Below are 25,708 nucleotides of genomic sequence, written 5' to 3' on the forward strand. Positions count from 1 at the left end.
TTCCTGCCCGCACTGCATCCCTGAGGACACCACACCAGGAAGCGTCAGGGCAGGGCGATCCTCAGTTCTGAGTCACTCTGGCAAATTATTGAACCTGAGGGGGTGGAGTCATGGGAACCCCTGAATGTGTAGTTGGCCAGGAAGTGTGGGTAGCCCTGACGTTGGTGTCAGACATCTGGAAAAGTGGTGTCAGAAAACACCACACAGTATGCAAGGCTGAGGGGAAACGCCAGTGTAAAAATAACACGAGTAACAAGTTTAGGTGGTTTCGGGCCAGCAAAGCCCAAGAGGGCTCTGGTTTAGGGTCTGTGGAGGAAGGTGGCCCTGTCCGTGGAGCATCGGGGCCGGGTGGGGATGGCTATAGTGCTGTGGAGAGGAGTTAAGCCTGCCTTGAGGGTGATTTGAGGGTGAAGATAGGCCTTGACCTGAGCTGGGTTTGGAGGGAGAATTATTGGTGGCCTGATGGGGTCTCAGACTGAGGGTCAAGTGTGTCCCTTCCTTCCTGGCTGGATGAGCATCTAAGTCACTGCCTCTCGGAGGCTCACGTCCATAACAGTAAAGCAGGGATGGTTTTGTCTCTCCTGGAGGGCTTCCTGCAAGAGTGTTGGTGAAATGAATTTCTGTTTGTGAAGCTGTGCATTTTCGTCAGCAGTTATCAATCAACAAACACCTGTAGCCAGTCCTGCACTGGGCCCACGATCACCCAGGGATGAAGTGGTGACTGAAAGGAGGAACAGGCCAGAGGCTTCACCAGCCAAGAGGTGACGGGGCTGAGACTCAGCCTGGCTCTATCTTCCTCCCGCTGCCACTATCCCCTCTGGTGTTCTGGTGGCCCCTGCTGCCAATTCCTGCTCCTCACGAGGGCCCCTGCTCCCTGGTCTTTTCTCCAGACTTCCTCATGGTTGGCACTTGGGAGCACCAGGCTGCGGGCTCACCTCCAGCTGCCTGCATTTGAGCAGATTCCATGCCAGCCCCAGGCACTAGAGGAAGATATCAGTGAGCACCGGCATAGGCCACGGGGCCACCTCAGTGGCAGCTGCTCTTTATCTGAGCAATGGGCTTCCACTCACCTTCCCCTGCCCCTGTCCTGCACCTGAGGAGAGAATGATCATTGTGTCACGCAAGTACATTTGGGACCTCCTGCTGCTTCCTCTAGATGGTTTGAGTCCAAAGCCCTGGGGTGTAGTTTTCATTCTGCTCTGGAGAGCTGGTGCTGGGCTCTCAAGGTCTGGGCCCCCGGCATGGGGGGAGCCTTGGGAGGTGGAGGCCCCTCCACCTGGCCCTGCAGTAGAGGGTGCCCTGGGCCTGCTCGTCTTAGATCTTTCACTCACAGGTGCGAGGAGCATGGAGCTGAGGCAGGAACCGGAGTTGGCCCCGCATACCTCGCTGCCCCTCCGCACCACTGCAGCATGGACAGGGCGGGTCAAGCAAAGCCACAGCCAGCACAGCCCTCTCTGACCGTCTCACCCTCACCTGTGATACACTGTGGGTAGACACCCACTTCATTTTCCTCTTAAGAGAAAAAGGATGGTGCAAGGGCACTGGAAAGGCCTGGGCGTGAGTCCTGGGGTGGTCAGGACTGTGGCAAACCGGAGGGTATATACCACATGAAGAGACTTGACATCTCTGCGACTCCATTCCCCCCATGTGGAAGTGAGGACCTGGCATTACCAAGCTTTGACATTTTCAAGAGAAGCCGGGCATCGAGATTTTAATGTAGTAAAAGATGTTGCCAATTTAAAAAGATTGGCAACCAATTTAAATTTCTAAAACATTAGGTGGACTGATTACAGCCGACGGCACCACAAGAGAACAATCTCTGCTTTTGTCTGGTGCCCAGGCTCCTGAGAGACACTAGGCCAGGCCCTGGCAAGAGAGGGAAGAGTGGGTATGAGACAGCATCTGCCCAAGTGGGTCCCATCCACGCGCCTGCAGCCTGGCTCTCCTCTGCTTTTTCTGTTTCCTCCCAGTTGGTGGTTCTGCCTGGGCCTTTCTGCCTCCAGGGCCGGGAAGGCTGCCTGAGTGCGCCCCTCATCCTCTGCGATGGTCGACTGCCCTGAGCCAATGCAGGTAGTGCCGGCAGGACCCAGTCCACTCACACATTCTGGGACAGCTCTGCGCACAGTGACTGGGGCCAGCTCTTGAGTCTTGGCATCCAACAGCAGGTGGCAGTGCCTTTCCAGAGGCCAGAACAGGCCCTTCCCCACAAAACCACAGGCCTTCAGCAGAAGAGGCGCCCTCCACCTGCTATGATGATGGTCACATCACAGCGTGGACAATAAATACCAGATCTCAAAAGGGGAAGGAGGGTGGGTCACAGAATGGAGGAAAAACTTACAGAATGAGCATCCCAGGACCATGTCTTAGTCACCTCTGACCAGCACTGAGTGGGTGCTAATCAACACTGCTGAATCGATACTTTGCCGTCTTGCTTGAGATGTGAAAATTAGGATGGACCTCACCCCTCAACTGCAGCAGCTTGGTTCCTTCTTGAACTATCGACCTGCCAACCCTGGATGCCTGCTGAGAGGTCAAAAGGGAGCAGGAGTGGCAAGACTTCCCCTCCCGCCCCTAAGCCCATCCTTCTCTGCAGACTTCACATACTGCACACTCCGCCTGTTCTGGCTGACGGGGACCCAAGCGCATCCTGGTCCAAGGCTGGGCATGGGGTCCACGTCTGGTAGAAAGGTCCCAGTGCTCAGTCACAGCCTCATTCTACCATCGATGGACTGACAAGTCAACTTTCTGAGGCAGTTCCCAGAGACCTCGGGATCCTACCTGTGTGTAGGGTCCCAGCCCAGGACATTCAGTTCCTCTCAAGGACATCACACTCATCCTTTCGCGGAAAACCATTTTAATTATAATAGCTTACACACGCTGCAGAGAGGGAGACGCAGAACTGGACCTGAGGGGCTGTGCTTTCAAACTGCCCAGTCTCCTTCCCGGCTCTGAACAGGTTAGCAAGAGTTCTAAGCGCCCCGGGCCTCCAACCACAAAGGCAGAGAACAGTTAGCCCCGGAAAGCTGACAGGGGAAGGCAGGGAGGCTGAGAGTGCTTGGTATTCGAAAGATGAGTGTTGTGGTGGGCGGAGTATGGAGTCACACAGAGGCTCCACCCAGCAAGGCCTCTGGCCAGGGGCTGTGTTTAAGGCTGGGGTCAGGCAGAGGTGGGAGCTGCAGGGGAGAGAAGTCTGGCTGGCAAGCCCCAAGGGAAGGACAAACGCACTGGGGCAGATGTGACCATGGACAACAGCAGTGCAGGCAGGGCCCCTACAACGCTACAGCAAGCAAGGCCGTCCACGAAGCTCAGGGACTTGGTCTCCGCACAAAAGCATCTCCCAGCCAGAAGTTGGAGCCAAAGCCCCAAGCCCAGCCCTGCCCCGTAACAGAATGTGGATGTGGGGCTGGGTCAGCATGGGGTCCCACCACTTGCTCAGTGGCAGTTCTGACAGCTTGGGTGGCAAGGAATCCCATTCACCCTGCAGCGGCAGCCCCCGCTGGTGTCTCCTGGGCCCTAGAAGATGACAGGAAGAGAAGAGAATGTCAGGGCAGTGCAGAGACTGCCCCCACAGCCGAGTACTCTCCCACCTGGGCCTTTGCCTCTGCAGGCCCTCCTGCAAGAATGGCCTTGTCGGCCTCAGCTGCCTGATGGAGAGTCACTGAGGCCTTTTCTGGGCTCCCACAGCACTCAGTCTACCCAAGCCTAGATCCAGGAACAGGCCAGGGAGAGGATCTGACCACTCTGCATATTCTAGACATGTCAGCATACTGGCAGCATGCAAGAAGGCAGTTTCCTCCGCCTCTACCTGTCTGAAAGTCTACCTGAACGTTACAACAGGCTCCCAGTTCCAGAGCACACCCCTAATAATGACAGCTACCATTTGCAAGAGTGCTCACCAAATGACAGACTCTCTAAGCACTTCTCTTGCAATTTTTCCACTTGATTCTGACAACAAGCCTGAGATAAGTCCAGCTATCATCTCCATTTCACAGAGGAAACAGGGCTGAGAGAGGTGAGCGGCAGCCTAATCACACAGTCAGTATGTGCCAGAGCCAGGGGCCAATCCACCTCTAACTCCAGATGGAACCTTTACTTGCTGTCCTCTAGGGCAAGGGTGGGCAAACACCTTTTCTACAAAGGGCCGGTCATTTTGGGCTGGGCAGCCATATGGCCTCTGCCTCTGCAGTGTGAAAGCAACCACAGACAACATGTAAATGAACGAGCACGGCTGTGCTCCAAAGCACTTTACCTATGGACACTGAAATGTGGATTTCATGTAATTTTCATGTCACAAGATAGTCATCTTTTGGTATTTTTTCAACCATTTAAAGATGTAAAGGACATTCCTGTGGCCGGGCACGGTGGCTCACGCCTGTAATCCCAGCACTTTGGGAGGCTGAGGCAGGCGGATCACCTGCGGTCAGGAATTTGAGACCAGCCTGACCAACATGGAGAAACCCTGTCTCTACTAAAAATACAAAATCAGCCAGGCATGGTGGCGCCTGTAATCCCATCTACTTGGGAGGCTGCGGCAGGAGAATTGCTTGAACCTGAGAGGCAGAGGTTGCGGTGAGCCGAGACTGCGCTATTGCACTCCAGCCTGGGCGACAAGAGCAAAACTCCGTTTCAAAAGAAACAACACTCTGACCTCGGGAGCTGTACGAAGTCAGGTGCTGGGTTGGATATGGCCCATGGGCTGTAGTTTTCCAAGCCCTCCTCTAAGGCAAACCCACAAGGGCACCCTCTCCACACCACCACCAGCGAAGACTCACCCCGGGGCCCCAGCGTGGGCCCTTGGTGACCCAGCAGATCTCGGTGTGGCAGACGGTGCAGCGGATCCAGTCGCAGCCGTCCTTCTTCTGTACCACGATCTGGCACTGGGGGCAGCGCATGGCCTCGCCCTGCAGCAGCATCACCTGGAGCGGGACAGGCGCTGGCCTTGGGGCGGGGCTGGGGCAGTCACCCAGCCTGGCTCCTCCCCATGGCAGGGAGAAGATAGAGACCCTCTGGTGCTGTGGAGTCTATCCTGTGCAGCTCCGCCAGGCCAGGCTCCGTCCAGCAAGCCCCTCTTCATTCCTATGGTCTCCACCCTCCACCCAGACGCTCTTCCCAACATGACAACTTGGCCTAAGTCCCATCTCTGGATGGAAGTGACAGCCAGAAGGGAGACCAGAGCCTCCAGGGATGTGTGAGCACAGCCCTTGCTGAGAAGCCCCCAGTCCCCACCTGGATCCCAGAACTTAAAATCCCTAGGCCTCGGCCCTGTCCCAGCCTCACCTTCAGCATCTCTGTCGTCTGCCGGGCAGCCACATCATTCTGAGCCCGCAGGGCCAGGTCCTCCTGATACTCCTTGCAGTTCATCTGCTCGTGGATGGCCTGCAGCAGGTGAGGGACTCAAGGTGAGAAGGTTCCTCAGGGGGTTAAGAAGCTGGGAGAGGTGAGGCGCAGGGCAGGAGTCCACAAAGGCACTTAATGCCTCTAGGTGTAGTCACTGGCAGGACCTCACTTTGTCAAGCATAAGCCATTTTACAGAAGAGGATACTGGCACCAGGGAGGTGAAGTCAAGGTCATCACATATGCTAACAGCAAAATATACCTCAGCCTCTTGAGTAGCACAAGCTATCAGCACATGCTGCCACACCCAGCTTATTTAAGTTCTGATGGGCACGGAAATCCCTTACACCCGTAAGGTGAAACCCTGCATCCCTGCCAAGGCCCTGCCCGGGGTTACAGGCCCAATGACCCCAGACTGAGCTTGCTCAGGCTGAGTGTGAGACCAGGCTCCAGACCTGTTTACCGGCTCCTCACCTTCCACTTTTGAGATGAAGGGGCAGGGACAGGCCTAGGGGAAGGATCATGCAGGGCTGTCTGGGTTTGGGGTCAGCACTCAGTTCAGGACAGGGGCGGAGACGTGGCATAGGGCCAGGGTCGGGCATTAGTCTGTGACAGGTTCAGTCAGAAGCCAGGGTCAGAGCTTAGTTCAGGGTCTGGGCTGAATATGGAACCACCTTAAGTGACAAGTGCAGGGTCAGGTTTGGTCAGAGGCCGAGTCTATGGACTTGGATGGGGTCAGGGCTCAGTGTGGGACTGGGATTCAGTCTGTGACCGGGGTTGACTGGTCCCAGGTCAGGGCTCCATTGTGGACCAGGGCTGCCTAGGTTGGAGGCTCCATCTGGGGCCGGGTCTGGGACCCCATCTGTGGGGCCAGGGCTTGGTTCAGGCTCGAGCCACACTCTCCCACCGACATGCAGCTCTAAGTCATGACTAGCAGGCCAGGGTCATAGCTCCCTTCCCAGGAGAACACGCACTTGCAGTGGTAAGCTCCAGGCAAGATGACAGTGACTAGGTGGGGTGAGTCCCTGGCCCCACCTTGCAGAGCAGGCAGTTGACGTGGAAACACACAGGGCAGGTGAACTCGTTGACATCATCCTCAAAGAAGCACCATCCCTTGCAATCTGGGGTCTTGCAATGGTAGCTGAAGGCACTGCGGTTTTCAGCAATGGAGATGCCCAGGTCTAGAAATCGCTGGTAATCCTCAGGGGTCAGGAGCTGCCAACAGACCACGTCCTTGTTGCTCAGGATTCAGAACACCTGACATATGACCCTTGACCACCATATACCTTCCAGAAAGCCCCCAGCCCATAAACTCCAACCCAGGCCAGGCTTTTTCCTTCATGTGATCCTCATAGTGTTGAAAAACTCCATTCAAAAAGTGGATTTTAGGCCAGGCGTGGTGGCTTATACCTGTAATCCCAGCACTTTGGGAGGTCAATCAAGGCAGGAGGATTCCTTGAGGCCAAGAGTTTAAGATCAGCCTGAGAAATACAGTGAGACCTCATCTCTACAAAAAAATTAAAAAAAAAAAAAAAAAAAAAAAAAAAAGCAGGTGTGGTGCTCACACCTGTAGTCCCAGCTACTTGGGAGGCTGGGTTGTGAGGATCGCTTGAGCCCAGAAGGTCAAGACTGCAGTGAGCCATGACTGATGCACTGCACTCCAACCTGGGTGACAGAATGAAATCCTAGCTGGAAAAAAAAAAAAAAAAAAAAAGGAAAAGAAAAGTAAAAAGAAAGTAGGGGGAATTTCTAAAAGTTTTGGTGGTGGATGGTGGTAATGGTTGCACAGCAGTGTGAATGTACTAAATGCCACTGAACGGTACACTTAAAAACTGGTTAAAATGGTAAATGTTATGTCTACTTTCTCACAATAAAGAAAGGAACATAAACAATAAGCAATGTTGGGAAAGACATGATTAAACTAGTATTCTATAAAGAAAATGTGGTACATATACACAATGGAGTACTACTCGGCCATAAAAAAAGAATGCAATTCTGTCATTTAGAGCAACATGGAGGAACTGGAGGTCATTATGTTAAATGAAATAAGCCAGGCACAGACAGACAAACATTACATGTTCTCACTTATTTGCAGGTGCTAAAAATCAAAACAACTGAACTATCGAAGACAGAGAGTAAAAGGATGGTTACCAGAAGCAGCGAAGGGTAGTGGGGCATGGGAAGGGAGTGGGGATGGTAAATTGGTACAAAGAAATAGAATAAGAACTGGTATTTGATAGCACAACAGACAGACTATAGTCAATAATTTAATTGTACATTTTATAATAACTAAGAAAGCATAACTGGACTGTCCATAACACAAAGGATAAATGCTTGAGGGGATGGCTTCCCCATTCTCCATGATGTGATTATTACGCACTGCATGCCTGTATCAAAGTATTTCATGTACCCCAGAAATGTATACACCAACTATGTACCCTCAAAAATAAAAAATAAAAATTAAACAAACAGCTGACCCACCAGCGAGGCCCAGGTGAAATCAGCGAGGCCCCGCCCAGATCAGAAGAACCATCCGGGTAAGTCCAATCCAAATTATAGTCATCCCTCGGTATCCAGAGAGAATTGGTTCCAAGATCCCTGCAGATACCCAAATCCAGGGATGCTCAAACTCTTTATATAAAACGGCATAGTATTTGCATACAACCTACCAACATCCTCCCATACACTTTAAATCACCTGTAAATTACTTATAATACCTAATATAACATAAATGTTATATAAACAGTTCATGCTGTATTGTTTCCAAAATTTGGTTTTTACTGTAATTTTTTTGTTTTCTTAAGAATATGTTCTATCCACCGTTGTTGAATTCTCCAGTGTGGTACCCACAGATACAGACGGCCAACTCAACTTGCAGATTTTTTTTTTTTTTTTTTTTTTTTTTTGAGACGGAGTCTCGCTCTGTCGCCCAGGCTGGAGTGCAGTGGCGCGATCTCGGCTCACTGCAAGCTCCGCCTCCCGGGTTCACGCCATTCTCCTGCCTCAGCCTCCCGAGTAGCTGGGACTACAGGTGCCCACAACCGCGCCCAGCTAATTTTTTTTTGTATTTTTAGTAGAGACGGGGTTTCACCGTGGTCTCGATCTCCTGACCTTGTGATCCGCCCGCCTCGGCCTCCCAAAGTGCTGGGATTGCAGGCGTGAGCCGCCGCGCCCGGCCAACTTGCAGATTTATGAGCTAAATAAATGACTGTTGTTTTGAGCCTGCAGTGATTTGTTACACAGTAAGTGCTAACAACAACAAAGGCTTACCATGTGACAAGCACTACTCTAAATATATATATAGTTTTTGAGACGGAGTTTCGCTCTGGTTGCCCAGGCTGGAGTGCAATGGCGCAATCTCAGCTCACTGCAACCTCCACCTCCTGGGATCAAGCGATTCCCCTGCCTCAGCCTCTGGAGTAGCTGGGATTTCAGGCATGTGCCACCATACCCAGCTAATTTTGTATTTTTAGTAGAGATGGGGTTTCTCCATGTTAGTCAGGCTGGTCTCGAATTCCCGACCTCAGGTGATCTACCCATCTTGGCCTCCCAAAGCGCTGGGATTACAGGAATGAGCCACTGTGCCTGGCCGCACTACTCTAAATTCTATACACATATGCTCTGCCATAATCTTTGTAATCCTGGAAATAGAAGCTGTAACTCTGACTCTAACAGAGATGAGATAGAGGCATAGAGAGGTTAAATATCTGACTTATGGTCACACACCCAGGCCACCAGGCTCCAGAGTTCCCCGACTATTTTTTTTTCTTTTTTTGAGGCAAGGTCTCACTCTGTTGCCCAGGCTGGAGTGTAGTGGCACAATCACAGCTCACCGTAACCTTGACCTCCCAGGCTCAAGCAATCCTCCCACCTCAGCCCACTCACTCCTGACCCCCGCCCGAGTAGCTGGGACTACAGGCGCACGCCCTCGCGACTGGCTATTTTTTGAATATTTTTTGGAGAGACAGGGTTTTGCCACGTTGCCCAGGCTGGTCTGGAGCTCATGGGTTCAAGCAATCTGCCCACCTTGGCCTCCCAAAGTGCTGGGATTACAGGTGTGAGCTGCCACGCCGAGCCAAGTCCCTGACTCTTAGCAACTCTGCTGTCTTTCCTTCATAGATGTGGTTTCTTGACTAGCTACTCCCCTCAATTCTTTCTCTGCTTGGGGTCTCAGCACCCCACATAGACAAATCTCTTGAAAAATGTCTGGGGGGCCAAGGATGGATGATCGCTTAAGCCCAGGAGTTTGAGACCAGCTTGGACCACATAGGGAGACCCCCATCTCCAAAAAAAAAAAAAAGAAAAGAAAAGAAAAAGAAAGAAAAGATGCCTGCTGCCTCAGCCAGTCCCTAGCTGCCTGCTCCGGGCCCAGTTCCTTAGGACTGGGGTATGTCTCCCACCCCGAGGCCTTACCGCCTTGATCTCCCTCTCCAGCAGCTTGCCCGAGCACGAGTAGGTGTTGTCAATGAAGGGGCAGGAGACCTCCGCCTCCTGGCTGTTGCGGATGGTGCCCTGCAGGCACTCCCTAGGGGAGGGGAGGGGAGAAGAGTTAGGATCATAGGAACCCCATCCACTGGGGACTCCACCCCTCACATGGCAAGGCCTGACCCCAGGGGCCTCACTCAGTCACCCCAGGTGGGCTTCTCCTCAATATCCCCTTCCTTCCCATCCCTCTCACCAACCCATCACCAAGGCCTCCAATCCTGTCTCCATATGGCCGCTCCAATTCTCTGGTCCAGGCCCCACATCCCCCGCCTGGGCGACTTCAGGAGCCTCCTCACTGGGCTCCCTGCATCCATCTGGCCCCTAAAGTCTATCTCAGAACAGCAGCCATGTCTCCCCAGTGACCCCCATCCCACCCAGAACAAATCCCAACTCCTCATCGCTGCTCACAGACCCAACACCTCTCTATCCTGCTCTTTGATTACCCCCTTCATCCCTCTGCTCCAGCCACCAAGAGACCTCCTCAGCCTCCTCCAACACGCCAGGCCCACACCTACAGCAGGGCTTCCAGTCCCAGCTCTGGAGCTACCTCCTTGGAAGCTTCCAGACCACCCTTTCCAGGAAGGACTCCTGTTGTCTCTTAACGTACTGTATGTAGCATTTGACATAATTCACAAGGACATCAACCAGTGATTATCCAATTCACATCAGCCTCTCTGCTGGAATGTAAGCTCCAGGAGGCAGGCATGGAGCCTGTCACCCAGGGACTGCTCCACAAGGGTCTGCTGTGGTGAGTGGGTCTGTGTTCCCCACATTCAGGGGTGGAAGGGCCATGACAGGAGACTCAGAAACTGGCAGATGCCCACAGCGAGGCTCAGAGCAGCGTGGCTGCAGGAGCCTGGGTGGTGAAAGGTAGAGGGGAAGGGAGGCTCTGGAGTCTCCACCCATGCCTGCGTTCATGTCTAGGCTGCTTCTCTTACGAGCCATGTGGCCTTGGGTAAGCTGCTTGGCCTCTCTGCACCTCAGGTTCCTCATCTGCAAAATGGGGAGACGGAGCCTACCTCGTAGGTTTTCGCGGGCGTCCAGTGAGGTATCAGAGCACAGGGCCCCACCCACGTCCAGCCCTGCGTAACTGGCGGCTTTAATAAAGCTGCATTGCCGGGGGTGGGATTGGGGGCCGCACCTGCAGAAGGTGTGCAGACACTCACGCAGCACCACGGCCTCGCCGGGCGCCAGCACCGAGTAGCACACGGGGCACTCGGCGGGCTCCGTGTTCAGCACCAGGCTCCTCTGGTCCAGCTGGACGTGCTGCAGGTAGTTCCCCTCCTGCTGCTGCTGCTTCCGCTGGGCACACGGGGCGGGGCCACGGGGTGGGTCAGGGCCTCGGGGGCGGGTCAGACCACGAAGGGGGAAGGACCGGAGGGCGTGGTCAGGGCTGGGTCAGACCAGCAAGAGGCAAAGCTGGGAGCCAGTCGGGATCGGGATCGGGTATCCGGGATGGGGGTGGGCAGGGGTGGTCAGGAGCAGGAAGGTTGGGAGGGGCGGGGCTGGGAGAGAGGCCAGGCGGACCATGGGGAAGCCAAGGGAGGGGAGGCCGGCCAGGTAGCCAGGGAAGGCATCAGGAGAGGGAGCAGTGGCAGCAGGGAAAGGAAGGGGGCCAGGGTCTGAGTGGTGAGTCAGGTAGCAGGGCAGGGCCTGGGCCAGGGCTGGTGGAGCCAGCTCAAGGTCAGGGGTGAGGAAGTGACAAAGCCGGGGAGCAGAGCAAGGCTGAGATGAGAACAGGAGTGGGCTGGCCAGGGGTAGCACCGGGTCCAAGGGGAATACAGGTGGGCCAGGGGTGAGATCAGAATGGGGAGCACTCGGGGGTCACTGTCTGTGTCATTAGTGTGTGTGTCATGATGGGGGCGGGGGAGGGCTAAGGCGCAAGACCAGGGTTGGGGGTCATCCCCCTAGGGAGCAGTGAGGGGCCAGGCCAGGCTCTCAGGAAGTCAAGGGTGGGCCAAGCCCGAGAGGGATGAGGTCAGGAGTAGGAGAGTACAGGGGGAGGTCACGGGGAGGTGGAGTAGGATTAGGTCACAGGCAGGTGAGGGTGAGGTCCGAGCTGAGGTGTGGTCATGGCTAGGATGCTAGGGTCATAGCCAGCCATACTTGTGTGGTGTGTCAAAGCTAGGGATGGAGCCACAGCTCACGTGGGAGTGAGGCATGTGAATCTGGATGTGCGTCACAGCCAGGGAGTGGGTCTCAGCCACAGGGTGACCTTTGAAAGAGGGCAGGTCACAGCCAGGTGCAGGGTCACTGCCAGCAGCGTGGTTGGGAGGGGCAAGGCAATAATGGGGAGGAGCAGCAATGCACAGGTGTCTCCCTTCCTGGCCTACACCTCCCCCGTGCGGTCTGCAGGTGTCTGTCCAGGGACTTCCGCACCCACCTGCTGGTACTGACGCAGCGCCTCCTCCTCGCCCGCCAGGCGAGCTCGCTCCTCCTCGTCGGGCTGGTATGAGGCGGGGACCTGGTAGGCCTCGGGGCGTGCCCGGCAGCACATCTCACAGCCAGGCCGCGTGGGCTTGTTGATGAAGGTGCACCCGGGGCACTGCCAGCCCACCTGGGAGCAGGGCGGGCTGTGAGCCGGACTGGACAGGGTGGGGCAAGGGAGGGGCACAGAAGAGGATACTGAGGCCAGGGAAGTGTTGTCAGGGACAGCTTACCGGTGGGGGCTCGGGCACTGCATCTGGCTGCCCCCGTCCGGGTTCCTGGGGGACCCTGGGCTTTGGGGGACCTGGTTCCAGAGGGCCCCGTGGCTGCAGCGTGAGGTCCTTGAAGCCCAGATCTGTGGAGAAGGGTTAAGGGGTGGTGGTTCCACGTGGCCCGCTTGGTCCACACCCATGGGGGTGGGTCTCCCTGAGCCAGCCAGGCAGACCCTCCCCCTATCCTCTCCCTCCTCCCTGGGGGCATCTCCAGCTTCCATCTGGCCAAATGGGCATCCTGGCTCCTCCAGGGTCAGGGTCCCTACTCCACCCGCAAATGCTTCTATGTCCTCTGAGCTTCAAAATCTACCATAACACCTGCCTTTCTGTGCCTCCTGAAGGATTCACCAAGTGGGACACAAGAGCACCGCTGAGGCGGTCCTGCCAAAACAGTGGCTCACTCCATTCCCCAGGAAACATCAGCCCCTACCCCCGCCACAAAAAAGAAACTGGCCTAGACTCTTTGAAAGGGATTGAGACATGACAGTTGAATGCCAAGTCTTTGCTATAAATGCTAATAGTGGGACAGCTGGTAAAATCTGAGTAAGATCTGTAGATCAGATACCAGTACTGTATCAGTGTTAGTTTCCTGAGTTGGATTGTTAGGCCTAGTAATGTAAGAAAATGACCTTTCTTTTCAAGGGAATGCACACTGAATTATTTAGGGGAAAGAGACACCATGGCTGCAACTTACTCTCAAAATGGTTCAGAAAATAAAATAATTTTATATAGAAAGAGAATGATAAAAGAAAGCAAATATGGTAAAACCCACATGAAAGGCACACGGGAATTCTTTATATACTACTTTGTAAAATTTGGCAACTTTTCTGTAGGTCTGAAACATTTCACAAGTTAAAAATTAAGAATAGGCCGGGCGTGGTGGCTCACGCCTGTAATCCCAGCACTTTGGGAGGCCGAGGCGGGCGGATCACGAGGTCAGGAGATCGAGACCATCCTGGCTAACACGGTGAAACCCCGTCTCTACTAAAAAATACAAAAAACTAGCCGGGCGAGGCGGCGGGCGCCTGTAGTCCCAGCTACTCGGGAGGCTGAGGCAAGAGAATGGCGTGAACCCGGGAGGCGGAGCTTGCAGTGAGCCGAGATCCGGCCACTGCACTCCAGCCTGGGTGACAGAGCGAGACTACGTCTCAAAAAAAAAAAAAAAAAAAAAAAAAAAAAAAAAAAAAATTAAGAATAAACACTAGTTATCATCACCGTCATACCCAGTTTATGATTTTAGCAAACTGGGCAGCAGATGGGACTAACCTTGCCCAAGGTCACACAGCTGGGAATGCCAGAGCCTGGATGGAATCCACCCGTCCCCATGCCAGCTGTTGTCATGATGGGTCCCTGAAATGCTCCCTCCCATGTGTCTTAGGTCCTCTCTTCCCCACTTGGATAGGGTCCTCTGGGTGAGCCCCTGACTAAAAACCCAGGGGCTCTGCCCCTGCTTGCCCTACACTCTCAAGTGAGTCCAGGGCCCCTGCTGGGTCCCACGGTGCTCGGGCAGAGCCTCACCTTCCAGCATCCGCAGCTGCCGCTCCCGCTGCAGCTCCTGAGGGTTGAGGGAGGTGTTGCGGGCTGATAGCAGATAGAGGTAGGCACTGTCCCCATTCTGCCGCACCCCATGGGAGTGCAGGGTCTCCTGGTCTCGTGCCAGCCGCTGCCCAATCACCCACTGCTGCAAGACTGGTGGGAAGCCATAGTCCAGAAAAACCTGGTGGGGGCACCGAGAGAGAGAGTGGGAAGGCAGGGCCAGAGGAGAGAGAGGAAGCAGGAGCGAAAGGGAGAGCCTCCACCCCAGTGTCGCCCTCAGCCTCCTCACTCACCATGTCTTTGAGGGATGCCACTGTCATATCAGGGCGCACTGTGAGCCAGATGGTGACAGTGTGCATCTGAGCATCCTCCACGCTCACCCACAGCCTGCAGAGAACAGCAGGGGCTCAGCATGGGCTCTGGCCAGGGGTCCAGCCTCAGCCACCGGCTACAGACATGTACGTATTTGCACACAGGCGCATGGCCATGCACATACACACACACAACCCCCAGTCTGGGGTAGGCCCCCACCCATGCTTCCTCCTTTATTAGAACCCAAAGTTAGGCCCCTCCAATGGCTCCATGCTACTCTTAGAATCAACTCATGGCAGCACACGAGGGCCTCCATGATCTGGCGCCTCCCTGACCTCTCCAACCTCTTCTATCTTCTCTCTCCTGCTCCTTAGTCAAACCACCAAAAGTTGTTGTTTACTATATGCTAAGACTATTCAATGCACTGAATGTGTATTAACTCATTTAATCCTCTTAATGAACCCATCAGGCAGGTACTGCTGTATCCCTGTTTTACAGATAAAAATGTGAGGCACAGATAGGTTACAGTGACTCTGCCAAACTAAGCAACTAATAACTGTTAGAGGCAGGATTCATTTGTATATATTGATTTACTTTTAAGGCACAGGCTCTCTTTCTGTGGCCCAGGCTGGAGTGCAGTAGTGCTACCTTGGCTCACTGCAGCGTCAACCTCCTGGGCTCAAGGGATCTTCCCATCTCAGCCTCCTAAGTAGCTGGGACCACAGGCTCATGACCCCATGGCTAATTTTTTAAGTTTTTGTAGAGACAGGGTGTCACTGTGTTGCCAAAGCTGGTCTCGAACTCTTAGCCTCAAGTGATCCTCCTGCCTTGGCCTCCTGAAGTGGGATTACAGGAGTAAGCCACTGTGTTCAGCCAGAGGCAGGATTTAAATCCACATGGTATTATTCCAGAGAAAGTGGTTTTAACTTTCTCGAGGATCCTCCAACATTTTTGAAAAATCAAAAGCATGAGAAGATGAAAAAGCAGAACTGACCCCAAAGCAAACAGAGATCATTTAGGGTATAGAACAATAAGCAACAGTGAAGTCTAAGTAGTACCTTCAGAGAGATTTGGGAAAACATTGCGTTCAGAAAGCAAGAAAAGGCATGAAGTAACCAAAAAATGAGAAAGAGTCCTGCACGTTAAAAGTGACTGCTGAATCCCAGCACTTTGGGAGGCTGAGGTGGGTGGATCACAAGGTCAGGAGATCAAGACCATCCTGGTTAACACAGTGAAACCCTGTTTCTACTAAAAATACAAAAAAAAAAAAAAAAAATTAGCTGGGCGCTGTGGTGGGCGCCTGTAGTCCCAGCTACTCGGGAGACTGAGGCAGGAGAATGGCATGAACCCGGGAGGCGGATGTTGCAGTGAGCCAAGATTGCACCACTGCACTCTAGCCTGGGCGACAGAGTGAAACTCTGTCTTAAAAAAAAAAAAGGAAAAAAAAAAAGTGACTGCTGACTACCTGAACCTTTATCTCTAACTACCAGTTACAGGAAAAATGGGAGATAGTAAATGACACTATGACAGTCTGGGTATTTGTCCCCGCCCAAATCTTATCTTGAACTGTAATCCTCAGTATTGAAGGTGAGGCCTGGTGGGAGATGTTTGGGTCATAGGCACAGCTCCCTCACAGCCTGGAGCCGCTCTCACCGTAGTGACTTCTCGCCACAGTGAGTCCTCGTGAGATCTGGCTGTTGTAAAGTGTGGCACCTCCCCCGCAACTATCTCTCTTTCTCCCTCTCTCACCATGTGAAGTGCCTGCTCCCGCTTCAGTAAAAGCTCACTGAGGCCTCCCCAAAAGCCAAGCAAATGTCAGGACCATGCTTCCTATGCAACCTGCAGAACTGAGTCAATTAAACCTCTTTTCCTTTTTTTTTTTTTCCTGAGACAGAGTTTTGCTCTGTCGCCCAGGCTGGAGTGCAGTGGCGCGATCTTGGCTCACTGCAAACTCCACTTCCCAGGTTCACGCCATTCTCCTGCCTCAGCCTCCCCAGTGGCTAGGGCTACAGGTGCCCACCGCCACGCCCGGCTAATTTTTTGTATTTTTCGTAGAGACGGGTTTCACCGTGTTAGCCATGATGGTCTCCATCTCCTGACCTTGTGATCTGCCCACCTTGGCCTCCCAAACTGCTGGGATTACAGGCGTGAGCCACCGCGCCCCGCCAAACCTCTTTTCTTTGTAAATTACCCAGTCTCAGATATTTCTTTGTAACAATGCTAGAGTGGCTAATACATACCATGAAGAGGTAATGGATAGATCCAGAATATGGGGAAAATTCTAGAGGTCAAAAGACCAGGTTTCTTAAAAAAAAACTAGTGGCATAAAAATAGAGAAGAATAAAAGAGACTTAAGACATATTAAGAAATGCTATGTGTAGATCTTGTTTGGTTCTTGATTTGAAGAAAACAAACTGTAAAAAGCACTAATGAAATAGGAAAATTTGAATATAAACAGTGCATTAGGGGATTTTAAGGAATTCTTATTCCTTTTCTAAGGTGTGATAATAGTATTGAGGGTTTTTTGTTTGTTTTTTGTTTTTTTTGAGACAGGGTTTCACTTCTGTCACCCAGGCTGGAGTGTAGTGGCATGATCTTGGCTCACTGCAGCTTCAATCTCCTGGACTGCAGTGACCCTCCCACCTCAGCCTCCCGGGTAGCTGGGACTAGAGGGGTGCACCACCATGTCCAGCTAATATTTTGTAGAGATAAGGTTTCACTATGTTGCCCAGGCTGGTTCTGAACTCCTGGATTCAAGCAATCCACCTGCCTCAGCCTCCCAAAGTGCTAGGATTACAAGCATGATCCACCGTGCCCGGCCAAGTCCTAATTTTTTGAAGACACATACTAAAGATTTAAGGATAAAATAATATCTGAAATTTGTTTAAAAGTAGTCCAGAAAATGTTCTTAAAATTCTTCAGGTAAACAATTTGAATACCCAGTCGACTGTCAATGAATTGAGAGAGCAAAATACAGATTTTTTTTTTTTTGAGGAGTCTCGCTCTGTCGCCCAGGTTGGAGTGCAGTGGCGCGATCTCCACTCACTGCAAGCTCTGCCTCCCGGGTTCACGCCATTCTCCTGCCTCAGCCTCCCCAGTAGCTGGGACTACAGGTGCCCGCCACCGCGCCCAGCTAATTTTTTGTATTTTTAGAGACGGGGTTTCACCATGTTAGCCAGGATGGTCTCGATCTCCTGACCTCGTGATCCACCCGCCTCGGCTTCCCAAAGTGCTGAGATTACAGGCATGAGCTACCGCGCCTGGCCTAGAAATTTTTAAACATGCAAAAACTAAAAATTTACCACATTTTCCACATGAAAAGTTCTTGAAAAACAAAAATAGATGAGTCTCATACAAGAGAATAGAAGAAAAGTAAAACATGAAAAGGACTGGATCTTAACCCCAAAATGTTCTTCCAGCAATAAGGGTTTTGAAACATAAAAGTGCATATGGTTTCGACTGTGCTAGTTATTCTATAGTGAATAATATTTCCATAATCAAAATACTATAAATCCTTTCTAGTAGTATTGCACTTTTAGAATCAACCTAGAGGCAAAGCATAAAAGCCTTAATTATGTTAGAAAACAAAATTTTTAAAAGCTATAATCTTAACACTATCAACAAAAAAATACAGCTGGAGCTCATTCAATGTCACATCAAGATCGCTGGTGAACAGCAGAGCATCACAAAAACAGCTGCAGTCAAAGCTTAAACACTTAATTTTAACTTACATGCTATAAATGCATATTCACTGGCCAGTCTCTAGGTGTAGAGCCAACGGCTTTTCTCTCTTTCTTTCTTTGAGACAGGGTTTCACCTTGTCACTCAGGCATGATCATGGCTCACTGCAACCTCAACCACCTGAGATCTAATAATCCTCTGGCCTCAGCCTCTCAAGTAGCTGGGACTACAGGTGTGTGCCACCCAACCTGGCTAATTTTTTCATTTTTTGTAGAGACAAGTTCTCACTATGTTGCCCAGCCTGGTCTTAAACTCCTGAGCTCAAGTCATTCTCCTGCCTGAGCCTCCCAAAGTGCTGAGCCGCCATGTCCAGCATGAGTTTATACCTGCTGACTGGAGTTTCCCATGGATTTTTCTTTTTTTTGTATGAATCACATCCATAATCATGATCTATATATTTCTAGTAGCGGCTTCTTTAAAGTGAGCAAGAACTTAGACACACTCCTGAAGCATCAGAGCACAGAGCCCTTCTGGATTTTTACTGTATTTCCTTACTACTGTCTCACCCAAAAGTGTTAATCTGTGTGTGTGTGTGTGTGTGTGTATGTGTCTGTGTGATTTGTCTCTTGTCTTTTTAAAGCAATCAGCTTATTTTCACAGAAACAACTCTTTCAGTGCTCATGTTTTATTAATTAATGTAACAGCTAAGTAAACTATGTTATTACCAATAACACATACAACAGGTATCATTTGCTAGGAAGCATAGGGTCCATCGATGAGAACCCAACAGCAGGTCTGGAGAGGTGCTGGTTGCCCACAGCCTCTCAAAACTCAGGTTCTGATCCAGCAAGTCTGAGGTGGGACCTGAGATTCCCCCCATGTTGTGGTCCAGGGGCCACACTTTAATAGCAAGATGGTGGCTGACATTGTACATTTTACAGAGGAAACGCCAGTGCCAGTTAGTTAATTCAGGGGATCAACTGGAAGTCAACTGGGAAAATGTCCACAATGATACTTCAACAAAAAAAGTCATGAAAAGCAAAGGTGGAAGATGAGTATGTTAACTTCCTCATTTTTCATAGCAAGGAGTACACAGGTACTGTCTCAATCAACCATTTCAAGAAGTAGATATACCAATATTTTGTTTAAAATCAAGTGGCCAATGATCTACAGATTCAATGAAATCCCTACCAAAATCCCATTTGTTTTTTTTTTCTTTTTTGCACAACCAGACAAGCTGATCCTAAAATTTATATGGAAATTCGAGACTTGCAATAACCAAAACAATATTGAAAAAGAACAAAAGCTGGAGAACTTCCATTTCCTGATTTCAAATACTATGAAGTTACAGTAATCAGAACAGTGTGGTACTGGCATAAGGGCAGATGTATATTATAGTTCAATGGTATAGAAATGAGAGTTCAGAAATAAGCATTCATATTTATGGTCAATTAATTTTCAAAAAGGTTAAGATGATTAAACAGGGGAAAATAGTCTTTTTAACAAATAGTGCCGGCACAACTCAATATCCACATGCAAAAGAATGAAGTTGTACCCTTACCTCACACCATATATAAAAATTAAATCAAAATGGACCAAAGACCTAAATGTAAGAGCTAAAACCATAAAATATTTAGGAGAAAATATAGAGGTAAATCTTCATTACCTTGGATGAGGCAATGATTTCTTAGATATGACACCAAAAGCACAAACAACAAAATAAAACATAGACTACCTGGACATCATCTAAATTTAAAACTTTTGTGCTTCAAAGGACACCATCAACAAAGTGAGAAGACAACCCACAGAATGAGAGAGAATTTTTGCAAATCATGCAGCTGATAAGGCACTTCTATCTCAGATGAATAAAGTATTCCTACAACTCAATAATAAAAACATAAACCCAGCTGGGTGTGGTGGCTCATGCCTGTAATCCCAGCACTTTGAGAGGCCAAGGTGGGTGGATCACCTGAGGCTTCAGGAGTTCAAGACCAGCCTGGCCAACACAGTGAGACTCCATCTCTACTAAAAATACAAAAATTAGCTGATGTGGTGGTGGGCACCTGTAGTCCAGCTACTCAGGAGGCTGGGGCAGGAGAATCATTTGAACCTGGGAGGCGGAGGTTGCAGTGAGCTGAGATCGCACCATTGCACTCGTGCCTGGGCAATACAGTGAGACTCCATCTCAAAAAAAAAAAAAAAAAAAGATAAACCCAATTTTAAAATGGGCAAAAGACCTAAATAGGCAAACCTCCAAAGAAAATATGCAAATGGCAAATAAGCACATGAAGATGCTCAACATCATTTGTCATCAAATGGTTAGGAAATTGCAAATCAAAACCACAATGAGATACCTCTTCAAATTTACTAGGATGACTATAATAAAATAGATAAATAACAAGTGTTAGAGAGGATGTGGAGAAACTAGAACCCTCATATATGCTGGTGGGAATGTAAAACGGTGTAGCCACTTTGGAAAACTGTCTGGCATTTCTTTAAAAGGTTAAACATAGAGTTACAGTATGACCCAGCAATTCCACTCCTACTATATACCCAAGAGAAATGAAAACATGTCCACACAAAAAGTTGGACACAAATGTTCATGGCAGCATTGTTTATAATAGCCAAAAAATAGAAACACCCAAATGTCCATCAACTGATTTAATCAGTAATGATAATGAGGTATGTCCATACAATAGATTATTATTTGGCAATAAAAAGGAATAAGGTTCTGGCTGGGCATGGTGGCTCACACCTGTAATCCTAGCACTTTGAGAGGCTGAGGTGGGAAGACTGCTTGGGCCAGAAGTTCAAGACCACCCTAGGCAACACAGCAAGACCTTATCTCTACAAATTCTTAAAAAATTAGCTGGGTGTGATGGTACACACCAGTAGTCCCAGCTACCTGGGAGGCCAAGACAGGAGGACTGCTTGAACCCAGGAAGTTGAGGCTGTAGTGAGAGATGACGGCACCACTGCACTTCAACTTGGACAACAGAGTGAGACCTCATGTCAAAAAAAGGGGAATGAAGTTGTTATACATGCTACAACATGGATGAATCTAGAAAACATGATCCTAAGTGAAAGAAGCCAGACACAAAAGGCCACATGTTGTATGATTCAACTTATATGAAATTTCCAGAGAAGGGAGATCCCTAGAGATAAAAAGTAGATTAGTGGTTGCCTAAGGTTGGGGAGTTAGGGAAAAGGTAGAGAGATGGAGACTGACTGCTAATGCGTACCAGGTTTCTTTACAGGATGATGAAAATGTTCTAAAATTGATTGTGGTAATGGTTGCACAAACTTGAATATACTAAAAGCCATTGAACTGTATACTTTAAATGGTTGAACTGTATGGATAAATAAATAAAACTGTTTTAAGAAAAATCAAATGGGACCTACCATGAAAACTGAAAATCAGAAACCATAAAACTATTGCCTTACTATCCAGTAATGAAAAAGCAGTCAAAAAAGAACCATAGACACTAATGTTTATTGAGTGCATAATACACGCCAGGCACTGTGCAAAGTGTTTCAGCATTGAGTTTAAGTCTCCTGGAGCAGAGACTGACAGTATCCATTCTCTTCCCTTCCCTTACCAAGCAAACCCCTGAATTCTAGTTGAATATCCTGACTATACAGTCTTCCCTCAAGTTGAACTGTAGCTGTACAAATCAGTTCTGGTCCATAGAAATTAATGGAAGAAGTGTGTACAACTTTTGAGCTATGCTCTTTAGAGGAATGTGGAGGGGTGCCTTTCTTCCCTTCCTCCTGTGATGTGATGGCTGGATGGAGCTGGAATGGCCATTTTGCACCATGAGGAATCTGGGAATGAAGGGCAGAACAGTGAGAGAAGCAACATGAGCCTCTGAGGACTGTGGGGAGCAGAACCCCCCTATCTGGACTCCCTGCCATAAATTCGTTTACATCACTGTTCTGTTTTCTTCTGTTGTGTAAGGACTAACATACAGTACACCTCCTAACAACCCTATGAGATAGCTACTGTTACGGTCATCCTAATACAGTACACCTCCTAACAACCCTATGAGATAGCTACTGTTACGGTCATCCTAATACAGTACACCTCCTAACAACCCTATGTTATGGTCTGATTTTTAACATGAGGACACACTGAGAGGTGAAGTGACCTGCCCTATATTTCACAGTTGATTAATGACATAACTAGGGTTAGAAGCCAGGCCTGCTGAAGCCAGAACCTGCCATTAGGAAGAACTGTTTTACAGGCAAGAATGTCCTGTCCTGTTGTCCCTAGGGTTCAGGCCAGCCATGCACTCCTCACCTGATGTCCTGCGTTGGGGAGACCTCAGGCTTCAGTTGCACACTCAGGGGCACCCGTTGCTCTGCCAGCCAGATAGCACACTTCATTGCCACCTGTTCATCCCCGCCCGCCACTGCTCGGGTGAGGCTCAGGGCCATTTCCTCTGCTGAAAGCCAGTACAGCAGGAGCCAGTTAGCACAGGGTTTTATTTTCAGGAGGTGGGCGTAATGGGGTAGGAAAGGAGATGATCCTTTGTGTGTGCTGCTTTCTCTGTCTTCCTGGTGAACTCCTACATATCCTTCAGCACCCAGGCTAAAAGTCCCTTTCTCTGGGAGGGGTTCTTTGATATTCCCCACTCCTCCTCACTCTAGGCTCATTTGGTTCTGTTTGTCCTTCATATTCCCAGGGTCCCTCATACTTCTATTCATTTATCCAATAAGCAGTTATTGAGCTCCTACTGTGTGCCACCCACTGTCCCAGGAACTGGAATCCCACAGAGATTTATAAACAGGGTCCCTCTCCTTATGGATCTCCCTGCCCAGTGGGGAAACAATGAACAAGTTTAACAAGAAAAAAAAAAAAGTCAGATTGTGATCCTTGCTGGCAGGAAAATAAACAGGTTAAGGAGACCAGGGGAGGCTTCTGGGAGGGAGTAACACTGAAGGTGAGACCTGAAGGAGGAGAAGCTGCACGTGTCAAGCCCCAGTGGGGAAGAGTGGTCCAGGTGGAAGGAAGAGTAAGGGCCTTGGCCAAGAAATGGTTGGATGAGAACCGAAAGAAGCCAGTGGGGCTCCAGTAGAGTGAGCATGGCGGGGTGACTGAGGAGAGATGTCCTGTGGGCCACCCAGGGGCTCTGGGTTTTGTTTGTAGAACACAGAGGGGCATGGGAAGGTTTCCAGCAAGGCAGTGATTGACTTCTGTTCTACAACCCTAGGTGCAGGGGGCAAGAGAAAAGGCAAGGACCCCTGCTACTCAGGTCAACTGAGGTCTGTATCCCACCAGCCCAGGAGGTCTCCAAGTTCAATGCCCTGTGTCCTCTGCGAGTCCCCAAGCCCCATCTCAGCACAGAGCCGGCCCAAGGAGTTCTCAGGGCCCCAAGATGGCTCTGGAAGCCAGTAGGTACTAAAGGAGGAAACTGATGGGGAGGGGGGCAGAGGGAGGGCAGGCTAAAGCCCCCTCTCCAAGGTCCTTCCAGGCAGGCAAGGCCAGGTCCTGCGGGGCCCACTTCCCACCGGAAGGTCCCCAGCCACCTCCAGCCTCTGCCCACCTTTCTTGGTCTTCTCGTCCATCTGGCGTGGCTGCGCCCATCCCCCTGCGGGGGACCGTGCCTCCTGGGAAATGCTACCTCCGGGTCGCCTGGGAGAGGCGGGAGACCAGGAGCAACTCAGCCAGGCCGTGTGGCCTCCGGCGCGGCCCAAGTTCTGTCTGTGCCTCGCTGTCCCCGCGGCAATCGGGAAGCATCACACTGCCTGGCGACCAGGCCGGGATCCCGAGTGGGGCGGTGAGAGGGCAGCGGGCGCCGAGACAAGTCCGCACTGGGCGCAAGAGGAAACGGGACCAGCCGAGGTGGGGAGAAGCGGGGAAAGGACGCCCGGACACCGCCCAGCCGGGGCGTTCCAAGTCCCGGAGGACCCCCACTTGCGGGAGCACTCCTGGCGTCCTGGGTTTCAACGCAAAGCCCTCTCTCCTCCCAGGAGGCCCCAGTTCTTCGCAAGCGGAGCGGCTTCGGCGGAAGAGAAAGTGAAAGTGGCGGCCCCGGAAGTGGGGCGGGACTGGGAGGGGGGCCGGAAAAATTGTCGCCTCATCCGGGACCTCCAATGCCCGGCCACCCGGCGGCGGCGGACGCCGAGGGCGGGGTTCCAGCGCTCCCGGCGCTCCTGTTTGGGGCGACCCCACCCTGTCCTCCGGGGCTAACCGCGGACCCCCGGACCCCGCCGGGCTCACCCTGCGGCCTGCACCGCGGAGCAGCGGGAGGGGGCAGGGCCGAGAGGCGGGGTGGGCGGGGCGCGGGGCGCGGGGCCCGGGGCCGGGGGCCGGGGGCCGGGGGCAGTAGCAGGAACCTGAGCAGGAGCTGGAGCCGGGGCTGGAAGGCGGCTAGATCCACAGCGTCGAGCTGCCGGGGACGGGTTAGGAGCGCCCCCTGCGAGGCCGGCGCCTGCTCACCCAAGCCTCAGGCATACCACGGGGCAGGCCCGGTCCTTGGCTCCGTTTGCAAATGAATAAACGAAGGCTCTGTTTGTTGATGACCTGTGCAAGGCCACTCAGCCGAGGTTTGAATCCAGGCCTGGCAGGCTCAGGAACCCGCCCTTACCCAGGTCCGACGCTGCCTCTCAGCGGTCACCGTCTGTCTTTTCGTTGAGCTATTGGTGAAGTTTGCATTCGCCTGCTTTAATTTTTCTCCCGCTCCTCGTCCCATCGATCAGCAGATCCTGTGGGCTCCACTTGCAGACTCTCATCCCTCACCTCCTCCGGCTCCATCCCGCTCCAGCTCCATCAGTGCTCCATCATCTCAGGGGTCCTGAATCAGCCTCCTCCTGGGCCTCCTTGCTTCTCTTTTTGCCCTCTTCTGTCCATTTCCACCCAGCTGCCTGAGAGTCCTGTTAAAATGTAAATCAAACTCAGGCCACTCCCCGACTCAAGTACTCCCATCTCGCTTAAAGTAACAGCCGAGATCTTCCCCAGTGCTTGCAAACTGCCTCCAGATCTCTGTCTTCGTAGCTGACTACCCTGCCCTTGCCTCACTCCACTCAAGTCCCATTGACCTGCTGGGTCCTGGAGTAAGTCAGACACACTCCTGCCTTAGGGCCTTTGCACCTGCCGTAACCCAAACGTCTGCATGGCTCGCTCCTTCCCTTTATTTTGGTCTTTACCCAAAAATCTTCCCTAGCTACTCCATCTGAAATTTCACAGACACGCATGTATCCAGCATTTCACATCCGCCTTCCTGGCTTCATTTTTTTTTCTTCTCAGCATCTATTACTGTCTAACGGAGCATATTTTACTTATTTATGTTTTTCTGGGTCTGTTTTCCTCTCCTCGAGGGCAGGGACTTTTTGATTTGTTTTGCTCACTGCTGTGTTCCTGGTGTCTAGCACAGTTCCAAACACGTAACGGAGGCTCCATATGTTGAATGAAGGAATGAACCTGATCTTCATCTGGGATAATTTTTCTTTTTTCTTTTTTCTTTTTTTTTTTTTTTGAGACAAGAGTCTCGCTCTGTCGCCCAGGCCAGAGTGCAGTGGCGCGATCTCGGCTCACTGCAAGCTGCCCCTCCCGAGTTCATGCCATTCTCCTGCCTCAGCCTCCCGAGTAGCTGGGACTACGGGCGCCCGCCACCAGGCCTGGATGATTTTTTGTATTTTTAGTAGAGACGGGATTTCAT

At 51.2% G+C, this 25,708-nt stretch overlaps 1 protein-coding gene across 9 annotated transcripts; it reads right to left on the minus strand.

Annotated features, from left to right (window-relative positions):
- Nucleotides 1-2,837: 2,837 nt before the first annotated feature.
- RBCK1 (RANBP2-type and C3HC4-type zinc finger containing 1) lies at nt 2,838-24,296 on the minus strand. 9 transcript variants are annotated; one of them, XR_013398721.1, is made up of 13 exons: nt 23,594-24,074; nt 22,348-22,492; nt 14,348-14,441; nt 14,037-14,235; nt 12,480-12,601; nt 12,203-12,376; nt 10,839-11,121; nt 9,748-9,859; nt 7,816-7,932; nt 6,370-6,549; nt 5,278-5,376; nt 4,773-4,916; nt 2,838-3,513 (listed from the first exon to the last, which is right to left on the minus strand). XR_013398721.1 is itself a non-coding variant. In XM_028827373.2 (12 exons), exons 4-12 carry the CDS (start codon nt 14,145-14,147, stop codon nt 3,433-3,435), a joined length of 1,275 nt encoding a protein of 424 aa, XP_028683206.1. In that variant the 5' UTR covers nt 14,148-14,235; nt 14,348-14,441; nt 22,348-22,492; nt 23,594-24,074; the 3' UTR covers nt 2,838-3,432.
- Between the last annotated feature and the right edge of the window lie 1,412 nt (nt 24,297-25,708).

The sequence above is a fragment of the Macaca mulatta genome, chromosome 10 (genome assembly GCF_049350105.2).
Source record: "Macaca mulatta isolate MMU2019108-1 chromosome 10, T2T-MMU8v2.0, whole genome shotgun sequence".
Taxonomy (NCBI): domain Eukaryota; kingdom Metazoa; phylum Chordata; class Mammalia; order Primates; family Cercopithecidae; genus Macaca; species Macaca mulatta.